This window comes from Epinephelus fuscoguttatus, linkage group LG18, assembly GCF_011397635.1.
Source record: "Epinephelus fuscoguttatus linkage group LG18, E.fuscoguttatus.final_Chr_v1".
Lineage (NCBI taxonomy): Eukaryota > Metazoa > Chordata > Actinopteri > Perciformes > Serranidae > Epinephelus > Epinephelus fuscoguttatus.
Window position 1 is genome coordinate 5,331,892 of NC_064769.1, and position 15,467 is coordinate 5,347,358.

A 15,467-nucleotide genomic window follows, 5' to 3' on the forward strand; every position below is an offset into this window, starting at 1 on the left:
TAACCACTTCATCTTTACCTTTAACCATAGGATCAGTATTTTTATTTATTTTTTAATTTGAATTTATGTTCATTTAGTGGTATATAAAAAAGTATTGGCCTACTCCTGTGATTAGGTCAACAATGCTGAGAAAGGAAAGTGTGTACATGACAGGTGTGATGGGGGAGGACATCTCAAACAGCTACCTACCTTTGTAAGTATAAATCAACATTTTCAAAGACAGTAATGATGGTAGTGAAAGAGATTAAAGAGTTAACATACTTTGCCTGCACATATAACAGTAATATCAACATATATCAGAAATCAGAGTGACAACTAAGTAGATGTTCATTTATGTGCCCATCTTCAGTGTGGCCCATTGTACAGTTTATTTCCCTTTTTTGTACTTCGCTGACCTGTGACAGTGCCAACAAATGTTTTAATTTTTTTAAATTTCATATTCATTTTACATTTTATAACAAGTTATTGTTGCTTGTTGCTGCCATTATTGAAATGTTGAAATGAATAAAAGGAAGAAAAAAATAACACAAACTCGTATTCATCAACTACGGCTGTGATACAAAGTGAGAATTTTTATTTTGTTTTTATTTGGCTAGTTGAGTATTGGCGTTTAACTCAGCCAATAGTCACAGAGAATATAGCATGACCGCGAGACATCCAGCCAATAGGGTGTCAGTAGGCGGGTCTTCACGCCCAGTTAACGTAAGCGTTGTTAGTAGGAAGAAGAAGCCGATTCTGGAAGCCATTACGTTGCGCACATCAATTGAGTAAATCCTACTATTTTTGCGTACTATACGCACAAGTGCCTCTTCAAAAGAGGAATTTCTGCAATCATGGCATCGGTCGCGAAAAAGAGAAAAATGAATTTTTCGGAGAGAGAGGTGGAAATTATTGTGGAAGAAATAGAGAAACAAAAGCACACACTGGTTAACCACTTCAATGCTGGAGTCACCCACATGGCAAAGAATAACGCGTGGGCGGATATCCTGAAAAAGGTGAACGCCGTCACCACCTGTCCCAGAGAGTTGTCCGAGGTGAAAAAGAAGTGGTCTGACATGAAGACGGAGGTCCGGCGGAAAGTCGCCCAGGCGCGAGCTGCTATAGAGGCAACCTCCGCTGACTGCACTCCAGTTCCCGTCATCCTCACTGCGATGCAGCAGAGGATCTGTAACCTCCTGGGGGAGGCCACTATCATCAGCTTACCTGCAGGAGACTCGGATGCTGAGATAACTTTACCTGTTACAGTCAACGCCGCCACCACCGTCACACTGGCAGAGAGTAAGTTGGTAAAAGTTTACATTGTGAGCATGCTCAGGCTGAAGTGACAGTGCTGGAGGTATACATGCCGCTATAATCAGCAAGAAAAGTTTATGTGTGTCTCCGATGGATTAATCTTTAGAGCGTCGTAAAAAATACGGCTTAGAAGGCGAACTGAGAGGCTGAGAAACATTATGTGCATAACTTACCATGTGTTGCGGAAGATTGTGTTCAGTTGAACAATACAGGCCTATATCCAACAGTGGGACAGATGCGGCACTACTTACAGTTGCTTTTGAAGGACAAAAAAAGACAAGAAAGCATGCACCCTGACTCTGAGCAAATGCAAGCACGGTATGGTATGATAATGATATCACAATATTTCAGGGTATTTTTGTGACAACGATATTCTTGACGATATTACAAATTAGTTAAAAATGTATTATTATTCAAGAACATAGAAATGCAATAAAAAAGTGACAAAACAGAAATTATCTCTCATTTCTTTAGTTTGTGAACAACAGTAACTCAGTAAGATTCATATTCTGTGTAATAGTACAACTAAATAAACTACCACAAATTACACATTATATATTACATAATACATACTATTATATTATAGCAATTATAAATATGTTGACATGTGACAAAATTACGAGTTTGATTTAATATATTTTAATATATTTCGATTTATTACCTTTTAAAAAAAAAATCAACAAATTATGTCCCCAAAGGAAATTTTTGTCAGCATCTGTTTTATCTAGTAAGATAAAGTTTTCAGTCTGTTCACCTGATTTGTTATATTAATAATTTATACAATTAAAAACATCAATACTTGTAACTAAGGGATGATATATTTCCACACAAAAATATTGCGATACTATGCTCTATCAATTTTCCCCCTACCCCTAATATGTATATACACTATATATGTATGTATATATATATATGTATATATGAATGTGTGTGTGTATGTATGTGTGTGTGTGTATATATATATATATATATATATGTGTGTGTGTGTGTGTGTGTGTGAGTGTATATATATATATATATATATATATATATATATATATATATATATATAATTTTCTTCCGTGGGGGGGGGGGGGCACATCACGGCTCTCTCTTTCTCTTTCGCAGTCTCACTCTGTTTCTTTTCTTTTGACTCTTCTAAGATGACAGATGCCGAATATATACTCCCTGTCTGATGCTGGGGCTGTTTGTGGTTGGCTGAGAGGGATGTGAACTCATTAGTTTGCAGCTGTTTAATCAAATCAGGTTGGGTTTCCATTACGTGTGCCAAACGTTCCAAATGGTGCCAGTCCCCTTTGATCTGACATCAGATGTGACGGGACAGTCGATATAGAGATACATTTATGTGCTGACTGCAGATAGTTGCATTGAATAGTGGTTTTGTGGGTATTTATTGCATTATTAATGTGCCTGACATTCTGGAAACTTGCCTGTGAGGTTTTGGTGACGTGTGCGCACTGTCCGCCGGTCAGCCAAACTTCGGCTTACACCGGCTGCGCTCAGCCTGCGCTGACAGTAGACCTGGGGTCCGTTTCACAAAGCAGGTTTAGTGAAAACTCAGAGTCTGTTAACCCTGAAATGAGGGAAACTCTGAGTTTTCCGTTTCAAAAAGGGAGGTAACTCAAACCAGAGAAAGAGGGGTAACTCTAGCCTGTTTCAGAGAGAGAGGTAACTTAAGCTCTCGGTCAGTTACCGTAGTAACAGACTCTATGAACCTAACCTGGTCGGGACCAGGTTTTTCTCAATGAACCTCGAGTTTCTCTCTGTCTCCGCCCTCTTTCAGAGCCACACACTCCATCTGATTTCCTCATTCATTCAGTCAGCAGGTGAGTTTTGGCGTAGCCTAATTCTGCCGTCTGTCATTAAAAAAAATCATTAAAACAATCAGAGTCAGTATATTAGAAGTCCATTAGGCACAGTAGGTGGCGACTTTTTTCACTAACATGGCATGTCCTTTTGATAACGATCCCGTGGATGAAGGAGCAGCATTACTGCGCAGAGAATTAAATGTTCGTCGGGAGATGGTTATCAGACCGCGCAATGTTCTAACATTTCCACACAATTATCTTTTTGAGCTGTACCGTTTCACGTCACAGTCCATCATCTACATACACAACCTAATCCGTCCTTACATTTGCAACATTAACAATCGTAGTCATGCTCTCACATCCCAGGAGATATTGTGTGTTGCGCTGCGTTTCTTTGCAAATGGAAGTTTTTTGTACAATGTCGGAGATGCTGAGCACTTGAGTAAGACAACTGTGTGCAGGGCGGTCAGAAAAGTGTGCTCGTTTTACGGGCATCTGCCTTCTTTCTGTTGGCTCAGTAGAAGTCTGTGTTAGTTTAAATAGGCTTAATTATTTAACAGAACATGATATAGATGAGAGAAGACGTGTGTGAAAACAGCATTATGTTGGGGATAAAACAACTGCACAGTCAAACAGCCACTTAATATTTACTTTACATTGTAAAACATGATCAAAATGAGGCACCCCCATGATATTATGCTGAGGTCTTACCTGTTTGAACAATGTTTTTATATTTCAGCCTAAACTGCTGCCAAGTGCGCTTCTCCCCCGCGGGATTGCACCTAAATGAAATAAATTAATAGGCTACCATTCAAGCAGTTTTCCCCTGTAATATTATTGTGATTGCAAAGGACGACATTTAAACTTATGCATTCTCCCACACCGTCTCCCTCTCTTTTGCAGCTGCAGCGGTGTTGCACTTCTTTTTGAAAACATGTGCAAACTCTCCGTATGAGCGCATTAAGATTTCTAATTCTAGTGGGGTGAAAAACGCAGCCCTCCTCTTCCCCGTTGCCATGGTGACTCGTCGAATCGGGGCTCCATTGATGCTGGCTTTTTATAGTTGTGGTGCACGCGCTTAACTCCAGGTGAAACTACTCCGAGTTGATTAAACTGATTCAAATCAGCTGTTCTGGAACCGGAAACTCAGAGTTTCCTATCTCAGAGTAGATCAACTCAGAGTTCAGGATTAGACTCAGAGTTTGTTGAACTTGTTTTGTGAAACGGACCCCTGGTTTCAGATGGCAAGCTTTTAGCGCACCGTCGGCGAAGCCTTTTGGCACGAAACTGTCACTGCGCCAAGCTGGATCTGTCGACACCTCCCCCTGCCACACCCATCTCAGCGCACCTCGGTCTGCCAAACTACCAAACTGAGCGCGCCTCGGGTTGTGCTGCTCGAAACTAGCTCTGCGCGGGCTTCGCCATCCTGTGCTGCGCCGGGAAACTAGAGGCCTTTGACTTATTTCCACCCAGCCGACAGTGGGACTTAGATTCATTGTGCCGACAGCGTGTGTCACACGGGGAAGAGAGAAAGGGGAAGGCGGCTGGAGTTCCTCCAACATTTGCGGTTAGATTATCATATTTTTTTATTGACAAAAATATAGGCTGCTTCGGCTGATATTTTTTTATGCGCACATGTGCCCCTAAATATTTTTTTTACAGTTCGCACACATGTATTTTTAGTCGAGTGAAATGCTCGCACTGTCGAGCGCTGGATCTGACAGCCTGAGCACATCGGCACAAAACGCTACGGCCTTCGAGATATTATTTATATCATGAGAAGTCAATACGTAGGCAGCCTAAATCTTTTATTTAGAAACTATGGCGGGCCGCCATAGTTTTGTTAATTAATGGGAAACACTGGTGTATATAAAACCAACAGAAGTTCTTCAGGTTGTCTTTAAAACAGTGATTCCCAAACTTTTTGGCTTGTGACTCCCCAACATAAATATCTAAAGACTCAAACACTGACTCTTCATCTACTTTTTTAAGCCTAAAGGGGTAAAATTATCCAAAAATTCAAAGGTAAAAAAAAAATGAAGAAAAGTCTGATAAAGTAAACCTAGACATGCCTATCTGAAATATGTGTTTTTTTTCTGAAGTCCCACTCTGTTTATCTTCTCATGACCCCTCAGATTAATCTGGCAACCACTCAAGGCCTCTTGGCCCACAGGTGGGGAACCAATGTTTTAATGAGTTGATCTTACTCACTAGTTCCTCCTCTCATATCAAAACTGCATTAAAGTGGAATCAGACAACTTTTCAACTTTGTGGTATTCTTGTTGGCACCGACTGTTGCAAAGAAAATTGGATTGCTTTGTTTTCTACAGAGGCTAGCAACTACCACAGTTACTTTGGTTGTTCCACCATCCGCCATTTCTGCTACTGGGTATAGGAATTGCAAAGAACTTACACTGATACTCTTTGGTAACTGGGGTTAGCTCGTGATAGCTATCAGGGAAACAAAAGTGCTATCCTCTTCCCGTTTTGGTTGCACAATGGTTGACGTACTTTTTTGGGCCGTAAATCAAGTCTTCATTCTCCTGGGAGATTGTATCCAGTAGTAGCAGACAGAATTACATAGTAAAAGAGAGGCTTACAGGCTTACTGTGTAACCCCCTGATGGTGTCATTATTTTGTGGTCTTTACATTGTGCGAGGGATGCACGATATTGGATTTTTTTGCCAATATTTGATATGCCAGTATGTAACTCATTTGGCCGATAACCCACACCGATATTGGTATATCCACTTTATTTCCCTACCTAATATTAGTGATCATCAAGTCTCTTCTGTAGTGGAATTAAGATCATATTATGCATGCATACTTTAATCACAATGGCCCACCAGCAGATGGAGACATGAAACAGAAAACTTTTCAGTGAATGTAATATTCATTCATTGTGCAAAATAAGAAAAAGCATGTTGGCTGATTCTGATTGTTCATTTTAAAGTCAATATTGGCTGATACCAATGATGTGCCGATATTATCGCGCATCCCTATATTGTGCAATCAACATTTACTTCATAATGACAAGTTAAAGCAGAAGAAGGGGTCTGTTTCCAGTGTAAATCACTCAAGTCACCTTTTGGTTGGAAAGAAAAACCTGTTAATATCTCCTACTGTCTTTACTTTGAGAGCCCAAAACTATCTGAAGAACAGATTTAAAAGGGCGCTCAAGTATTTAAGCACTTTAAGAAGAAAAATACTGAAGAACCATACAAGTGTTTTTGTAGGTTTTAGCCTAATAATTTCACAGTGTTTTAGCATTTTAGACGTCTTTCTTCTTTTTCTTTGACTGCTGGTTGTTTTCGTTTTGTTTTAAGCCTCCTATTCTGTCTTTGTTTTTTTGTAGCCCTTCCAGCTGGCTCAGGTACAGTCTGTGATGAAACGAAGCCACTGAACAGTAAGTTCTTTTTCTTCTGCAGTATCCCTCTGTATGTGCGTAATATTATATACCTGAAATATGGACATCAGTCTTAGTTGAAAGGACATGTCTTTGTACAGGTAGATGGCACATAGGAAGGTTTCCATGCATGGAACTGATTATTAATTAAGATTTCGGATCAGCATAAACTGTGATAGCAGATACCTGAGGAGGCATATAAGTTTAAAAAGATAAAATGAAGTAGAGAATGCTGTTTTGATATTTGTCTGTTGGACTAAAAATGTTTGGGACAGGGACAATAAAAATCTAAAAAAAATCTTAATAAAATCTTAATATATCTAAAAATATTTTAAAATAAATCTTTTTAGGGCCACAGTCAGATCACCTCCCAGCCCTTAGGTTTGTTGGACCAAGCATTAGATTAATTGATTTATGACATTTTGGATAATACACTATACAGGTGTACAGGCATCAAATAATTAAAATGATCAATAAAATAAAATAAAGCAAAAGTTAATGTTTTATTTAATCCCTTACTGAGATATTTAGCATTTTCTGATATTGTAGTAATGTTTTTCTTGTGGTAGCAGCCTAAATTCATTTAGAGAGGCATAATCTCACATTCATGAGTTCAATATTTACTTCATCATTTGCTAGATTGCCCTGTTTTTTTGTTGCCCTTTCAATCATTACTGGGTTCATTCTTGACTGGAAGTATTTGAATATGTAAGGAGATTAGGGATGCACCATATGGATTTTTTTTTCAGCCAGTACCATAACCTATAATCACCTGCTTCTCGTGGTTGATAAGATAACTGATAATTTCACATTTTTGTATTATAAAAAAGAGTTTATAAAAGTAGTTTATGTACACCTGAGGGTAAGAAAGATAAGATGTAGTGAGCCAAGGTGGATGGTTAAATATTCCATAGCCCTGACTTAACCAAATCTGACATCACTATTGTTAACACAACAAAAACAAAGATGAGTTCTGGCTCTTCAAATGTTCACTTATTTTTTCAGATAAAATAGATTAAAAAAACTTCTCCAACCCACTTTAGTTGTTGGAGAGAATTTTGCCTAAGAGTTGAAATTAAATGCTTCAACATAATCTGTCAAAACAGACATTTCAGTGGGTCATCCACAAGTTACGTTAATTGAAACAGAAAGTAAAGTCCATCCATCTTCCCGCAGAGACACTGGAGACAACTGCTGTGGGTGTGTGAGCTCTGCGCTGAGGACAGTTGGTCAGAGGTCCCAGGTCGTTCTTGAAAAAGAGATTTGTAATCTGATGTGGTTAAATAAAGGATATATACATATAGAGTCTGCACACACACACACACACACACACACACACACAGCCAGTATGTTTACATGACATTAGAGAAAATCGATTTATTGTATTAGTTCGACTAAAACCAGTCTTTTAAAATACATGTAAACGTGTTAGTTCAGCTGAAATCATATTAAATCAAATTTCTCAAAGTCAGACTAACACACCCAGATAATGCAACTGTGAGTCAAATTCCTCCTGCTTGTATACAGTCAATCAGACCCAAATTGGCCAACACGCTCTGCATATGTTCCACAGTTTCCACCCTGGGCTTTGACCCAGAAATTGATTAACATTGAATGCGTAACAGAAAAAGAAGCTGGTAACAACCTGGCAAAATCTACATCCAGAGCCGTGCATTTTTGGATGGACGAAAAGTTCAGACCTGTAAAGTTGTCCACCATGGTACCAGTTTGCCATTAGCTAACTGTAGCTAACTTGTTTGTCGATTGTTTGGTCTGTGACATAATAGGCCAACCGGAAAAAGGTCCAGTACTAACAAGCTGAAAGGGTGAAAGGGGGCCCATCGCCACCCATCGTAGCGGAGCTTGACACACTTTGGTCAATAAATCGATTGCCCTCCCATGCTTGTATATGTAGACAAGGACAGAAGTCTAATTAAATGGCCAAATCAAGCTATAACTGTGGCTCGACTTCACTGTGCATGTATACGTGCTGGTGACAGGGCTAAATGTAGCATCACATGATAAGTGTTAACAACAGAGTTGAGTCTTTTTGGTTTGAGTTTATCTGGACCGTTTAAAGGCTCAGTGTTGGATGTAAGCCGCTGCTGCTGTGTAGGTTTGTGCTAACTTAATCTAACTAATCATTAGCAAAGGTAATCACAAACATAAATAAACTAAACAAACTGCCATTATCATCACTAACCATTGTAGTATTATGGTGTGGTTTGTCCAAATGGTGTTGCCATACCCTAGTTGCTTGAATGTTGTGAGTAGGTACAATCAACGTCAGCCGCCTTACTGTCTCTCTGTTTGATTACTTTTAAATATATTAAAAACTGAAAAACTAGAATGTAAACCCTACGCACCCCTGCAAATTTTGTCCCCCCTAACCCATTTGAATCCTACAGCGTCAGTTGAGCAGCCATCAGTGACCCTTCATCCTCCTGCTGCACTGCTCCCTCCGCTGGTTTGTTCATTATTTGAAAATCCTGATGTTATCCAGCTGGCTTATTTATTTTTATTTTTATGCCTCTGCATCAGCGATAGTTATGGCCAGAGGCATTATGTTTTTGGGTTGTTTGTCCATCCCACTCTCATGAACATAATATCTCAAGAACATCTTGAGAGATTTTATTTTTTCAAATTTGGCACAAAGAAAGCACCTTGAAACTGTGCTTATTGTATAGATCTTCTGTGCTGCTGAGGGTGTGTGAAGCATCCATGTTTTCACAGAAATCGATGTAAACTATATGTGCAACTTGACGTGTTTGTGGAGGCATACAACTGCAAGGTGGTAATTCTAGCCACTGATTTTTTGTGTTTTCTGGAACCATTCAAGAAAGATGAACGAGCCTGGGTAAATCCTTACTTGCTCCCATTGTAATTTACAGTGACAATAATTCATTTTGACTGACTGTCTCAGATTTCAACAACCAGCTGGTCGAGCATAAAATGTGATTGAAATGTGGCTAGAAATTGCTCCAGCTCCATACTTTATGCACAAACAGGAAAGTAGTCTTTCTAATTATCACCCAAGCAATAAAGCAAATTTTCAGATTTCCCAAAATGTTAAACTACTCTTTTAAGTAGTGCTTTTGAGTGACAAGAGGATAAGTAGATCACAAATTTATTTTCAGTTTATGGGTTTGAATGGAAACTTGCAGACTCTTGAGCCAAAGTAATTCCTAACTGAAAAATAGTTTTTCTGTCCTGTTTCCAGCTGAAACAACTTACCACACCCTGGAGGATGGAGGTGTGGTGGAGTATTGCACCACCACTGTAAGCGACTCCACTCCCACTGTGGTGACAGCCGTTGAGGCTCCAGTGGAGATGCTGGCCTCATCCTCAGCTTCCCCACCTCCGCCACAGGGTCAGGCCAAACCTCAGGAGCTGAAGAGCCGCATCGCTCTCAACTCAGCCCGTCTGCTGCAGGAGCAGAGAGTCACCAACGTCCACATTCGACAGATTGCCCAGCACCTGGAGGGCCAGAACGAGCTGCTGCAGATGATGCGACGCTCTCAGGAGGCACAGGCATTTGCCCAGGAAAGACAGGCCCAGGCCCTGGAAGGTACCCAGGCTGCCCTGCTAGCATTAGTGCAGATGCTCAGGCCTGCCCTGAAAGACCTGCGCAAATTCCTGCAGAGTGGGACAGAGGTCGCAAATTCCAGCAGCTTGGCAGCAGGAGCAACAGCTGACGGAGCTGGAACAGAGGAGCAGAGCAGGCCTAAAACACCTCCACCTCCTCCACAGCAAGCTGAGGAGACACAATAAAAACTGTGTCTGTGTGCCTGTTTGTGTATGTGCGTGTGTTCGTGTGTGTGGCACTGCCTCCGATCTGCATTGTACATAGAGGTGTCCATGCACATAGACTTAAATGTCATGTAAGAAAAGCCTATCAAAAGTTGCCTTGGGTTGAGCGTGTACAGAATTTAACATATGTTTTATGATTCAGAAGAAGGTTATGTTTTACACAATACTTTTAGTTTTTACCTTCCGTCAGTAATTAGCAGTGAAAGTATGTTATGTAATACATTGGGTTTGATAATGAAATTATGCTTTTAATGCAAAGATGAAGGCAGTCACAATCCCAATGTGGGATAAACATTTAATTCTTAGTTCCTTTAAGTCATCCTGCAGTTTTTCCTGAATGAAGAGTAATCCATTCTTTTTTAAAGACCAGTCAGCTGGAGTCTTTAGTTAGTGTGCACTTTGTCTTCAGTACTGAATAAAATTTGAGGAAAATCATCAGTGCTGTGTTTTCCCTACAGGGTGCATCACTGTCAATCAACCACAAGAGGTCAATGTGTGTAAGCAAGTGTCATGACTGATGGAGCAGCAGTGTGTTTTCAAATTAACTATAAATTGGGATGAAATCTGTATGTTATGTGAAATACAGTATTTGCCTTTAAAATTTGATTATCACAGTCATATACTTTGTGTTTTTTGCTAAAGGTAGGGTCTGGAGGATTTTCCAGTTCCTGTTTGTAAACACACATTCAAATTTGGCCCCTCCTATCAGGCTCAACTCTCCCGGGTGTACGGAGCCCGGAAGTACGGAAGAAGGCTTCACTGAAGAGGTGCAGGCAAGGCTCGCGCTGCTGCACGCTCGGACACGTTCGGGCACGGCACCTGCGCTCTCTCATTGGCTGGGGAAATCTCCGCCCAGGAGCGGTCCAAGCTCACAAAAACATCAAAATACAGTTAAAGGGCAGGAGCTCTGCAAACAGAGTCACCACCACACGAGTAGAAGCCCATAGGTGATGATTAAGCAGGATTTCATTTGTATATGTCTATATTTTGTTTTGTTTGAAAATCCTCCAGATCCTACCTTTAAGTAAGTGATTTAGATTTCCAAAGTAAACATAGGGAAAGTAAAATTAAAATTCCCTTAAAGGGTATAGATTTCTGATACAATAACCTAAAGACATTCCTGTTATTAAAAGTCCAGTGTGTAAGATTTAGGGGGATATGGTGGCAGCTAGTGGTGAGAATTGCAGATTGCAACCAGTTGAAACTTCTCCTGGTTAGAAGTCATTGTTCAGGGAGTTTTTTCTGGGAGTCGAATTATCCACAGAGGTGTCTTCCTCTCCTAAACAAACAGACCAGGTGATTCAAACCAGTAAAAACTCTGAATAAAGCAGTTTCACGTTACAAATCAGCGTTTCTCCTACCCTGTTTGGCACATGACAAACGTCGTGCTGGCTCAGCACCTGCAAATGTGTGCTCACCTATTCCCTTGAATTTCCTGGACCCACTGAGCTAAGCCGCCAAAACACTGAATAAAGCAGTTTCACGTAAAGTAATCTGTGATTCTCCAATGCTGTTTGGTATGTCTGAGACATGCCACTAAACTATCACCTGCTAATGTGTGCTCACCTTTTTAATTTTTCAACTTCAGATCCGTTTTTTACCAGGTTTTATCCATAGAGGTCTCCTCCTCTTCACAACAAAACATGATGATTTAAACTGGTAAAAACACAGAAAAAACAGTTTTTTGGATACTCATCGTGGAGGGGCTGCTAACATTAATGCCTCTATCTAAGCCAGTGTTTGGTTTGTTTGTTCTGGGCTACTGTAGAAACATGGCGGTGCAACAAGGTGATCTCCATAGATGAGCAAAAGCTCCCTTTGTAGATATAAATGTCTGTAATCCTAATTCTAAGGTCACGAAAACACAACAATTATTGTCAGGTGATTATACACTAAAGTAAACATACTTATATATCCCCCTAAATCCTACACACCAGACCTGTTAGCTCATTAAGATTTACCATGTTACATTACAATTTAGTCAGCAGCATATCATTAGAATTACTTGCTATTCTACATTAGTTTAAAAAAACATAGCTAAAGACAAATGTGTTAAATATGTAAAATGTTACATGTTTTTGAGCTTCTCTGCTGGCAGGTGAGAAACTGCAGTGAGAACAACCTAATGGATGTGCAAAAAGTGGTGTCCTGAGTTTATGGACATCTGAGCATAAGCAGTAAATATTTAAGACAAAATAAGTATAAAGAGTCTTAAAAATGGTGAAAGCTTATCTGTAAATCGATTGACTAGCAGTGCTTCAGCTGAAGCAAACTTTTAAAAGTGACCCTTAGCATCATCTATTTGATCAGACAGTTGTAATTAGACTTTTTTTTGATTTTCTGTTTTGCATGTGCTCCTCTCACTGCAATGAGCAGACAGACTAAGTTAATGGCTAACAGGCGAACATAGTGGAGCATTTGCCAGCTTAAGAGACAGCAGTTCTTAATGACGATTAGTGGAAGCTTAAAATGGACTCCTTATAGCTCTGTTTAAGTCTCCACCAAATTCTGTAGGAAATGTCTAGTTCTTCTGCTGCTACGTGCTCCACTATGTTCACCAGCTAGTCTCTAAGGGGCCGTTCAGATGTAGCGTCTTTTGCGCGCACAAATCCATTAGCGCTCACAACCCAAAGCGACGCCGTAGCGGCGCGCATTCGGTGCGACGCGCCTGTTTTTTCGTGCGCGTTCGCGGCGCACAGAGATGGAAAAATCTCAACTTTTTCGAACGCAGCACGCGCACTGCATGTCATGTGATAAGAATTAACCAATCAGCTCCACGGACCTGCTTCTTCCTTTACGTCCAACTTCACAACATCATGTATCTAGTAACACGCTATCTCTCTACCAGCATCTCCCTCTCTCCCTTTCCTCCACACACATACACACACACATGCACACACCTCACCTCCTGATGCTTGCTGGAAATCCACTTAACTTTTTTGTAAACTTTGTAACTTTTTAACACCTCCTGTGAGTGACAGGTGGTTTTGGTTGCTTAGTAACGGCAGGCGCGACAGTAGCGCAACCTCTGATAAAAGGATGGAAATGGCACAGCTGGCGTTTTCCACGCGCTTTTAGACGCTGCATCTGAACGGGGCCTAACTGTGTCTGTCAACAGTTTGATTCTGGGAAGGTAGTGTACAGTGGGTTTTTAAGAGCTTTTTCACTAAGAACAGCTGATTGTTGCATCTGCAAACATGTATGATGATGTAGTACAGTGAGACACCACTCTGAGAATCGCCACCTTATCGTAGCTAAGGGTTTTGTGGCCACTGTGACCCTGGGAGCTGTGCTGTTGGGGACAGTAGCTCTGTATGGGGTCTCCCAAGGTAAATTGTTCCCAGGGGAGGAGCCAGGCTTAGAGTGATTCAAAGACCTGACATGAATCAGACAAGAAGGAGCTGCAGCACCTTGCTCAAGACAGGGAAACTGGAGTCTTCTCCTAGATTGTGTGGTGGCCAAGACTTGAGTCATGGTGCCTGGTCTGGCACAGCCTGGAAGAACCACATGAAGCCACTGCCCTGTGGGTCCAACATCCACAAGGGTAGGCGTTGGGGTCAGCTGCATTAGGCAGCAGGCAAAGGTTGGGACCAAGGCTTACCGACATGGAACATCACGTCTTTGGTGGGGAAGAGTTAGTGTAGGAGATGGAGTGATTAACTAAATATAGTTGGGGTGACCTAGCAGTGTATCTGGAACCAAACTTCTGGAGAGGAACTGGACTTTCTCCTTTACTAAAGTTGCACAGTGTGAGAGGTGCCAGGCAGGTGTAGGGATACTGACAAGCCCCTGGCTAAACGCTGTAGTGTTGGAGTTCTCCTCGGAGAACAAGAAGGTTACCTCTATGTGACTACAAGCTGCTAAGAGGAAGGCTTTGATTGTTGTTTGTGCCTATGCACCAAAAAGCAGTTTAGAAAATCAGGCCACCTTAGAGTCACTGGGTGATGTCCTGGAAAGGATGCCACCCAGATACTGTGTCATTATCCTGGGGGACCTCAATGCTCATGTGGGCAATGAAAGAGAAACCTGGGGAGGGGGTGATTGGGATGAATAGCCTGCCTGATCTAAACCTTAATGGGGCTTTATTACTGAACTTCTGGGCCAGTAATGGATTGGCCATGACAAACATCATGTTCAAGCATCGTGATTCAGTGTACTTGGTACCAGAACATCTTAGGCCAAAGATCAAAGATCGTCTTTATGGTGGTATCAGATCTGCAGCCATATTTCTTCAACACTGAAGTTAAGAACTGTCAACTGATCACTATGGTGAGTTGGATAAGATGACAGGGTAGGCTGCTGGACAGTTCTGATAAATCAAACATGTAGTGAGGGTGAACTGGGAAGGTCTTGCTCCAAGGTCTTTAACTCCGGCCTTGGGAAGAATTTCTCAAGCATCCTGGGGGAGGTTGGGGACATAGAATCCAACTTGGCCATGTCTCCATCGTGGAGGTAACTGTTAGCAGTTGAGGTCAAAAAATCGGCAGTGTCTGTTGTGGTGGCAACCTGAGAATCTGCTACGCTGAAGGAGGCTGTCAAGCAGAAGAAGGAAGCCTTTCAGACTTGGTTGGCAAAGGGGTATCCTGAAGCAGCAGACAGATACCAAGAGGCCAAAATGGACTTTGCCTAGACAAAAAAACAGATGTAGGAGGAGTTTGGGAGGAAGGCTATGGAAAAGGGCTTTCAAGGGGCCTGGAGGGGAAAGTAGAGCTTGGCTCAGGCTGTGTCCAGCAGGTAGGAACTGCTGACCCTGACTGGAATAGCGTTGAACAATGGAAAGAGTTCTCTCTGGAGTTCCTGAACGTCCTCTGTGAAGGAAGCAGAGTTTGAAGACTCAGGGGAAGTCTCATCCATATGTCTGGCAGAGGTCTCTGGGGTCAGTAAGCTCCTCAAAGGGAGGGCCCCAGGTGTGGATGAGATTCACCCTGCAACACTGAAGGCTCTGGACATTGTTGGCCTCTTGGCTGTCTTGGCCGATATGTTTCAACTTGCTCCTTTTGATTTGAAGGAGCAGCGGCTTTACTCTGAGTTCCGGTTGTCTGAGAATTTACTCTTGTCCAACATTTTAACACTGAACTGTGCATATTTCTCATGAATTTTAAAACTGAATGCATTTGGTGTAAAACTGAGATAGGTTAAATCCCTTAAGG

General features: G+C 41.4%; 1 protein-coding gene across 2 annotated transcripts; it reads left to right on the forward strand.

The window, feature by feature from the left end:
- Positions 1-713: 713 nt before the first annotated feature.
- On the forward strand, positions 714-11,552 carry naif1 (nuclear apoptosis inducing factor 1). Of its 2 annotated transcripts, XM_049604101.1 has the most exons (4): positions 714-1,278; positions 6,457-6,507; positions 7,684-7,707; positions 9,728-11,552. In XM_049604101.1, exons 1-4 carry the CDS (start codon positions 834-836, stop codon positions 10,276-10,278), a joined length of 1,071 nt encoding a protein of 356 aa, XP_049460058.1. In that variant the 5' UTR covers positions 714-833; the 3' UTR covers positions 10,279-11,552. The 2 variants fall into 2 exon arrangements, with proteins under 2 accessions (XP_049460058.1, XP_049460059.1); XM_049604102.1 differs by lacking the exon at positions 7,684-7,707 and having other exon boundaries at positions 9,728-11,548.
- The last annotated feature ends 3,915 nt before the right edge of the window (positions 11,553-15,467 follow it).

What these genes read in the sequence shown, in the direction of transcription:
- naif1 (XM_049604101.1), top strand. Translation starts at nt 834, where the DNA reads ATGGCATCGGTCGCGAAAAAGAGAAAAATGAATTTTTCGGAGAGAGAG. An exon ending in TGAAACGAAGCCACTGAACA is followed by an intron (nt 6,508 to 7,683) that starts GTAAGTTCTTTT and finishes ATCTTCCCGCAG; the next exon opens with AGACACTGGAGACAACTGCT. An exon ending in ACTGGAGACAACTGCTGTGG is followed by an intron (nt 7,708 to 9,727) that starts GTGTGTGAGCTC and finishes TCCTGTTTCCAG; the next exon opens with CTGAAACAACTTACCACACC.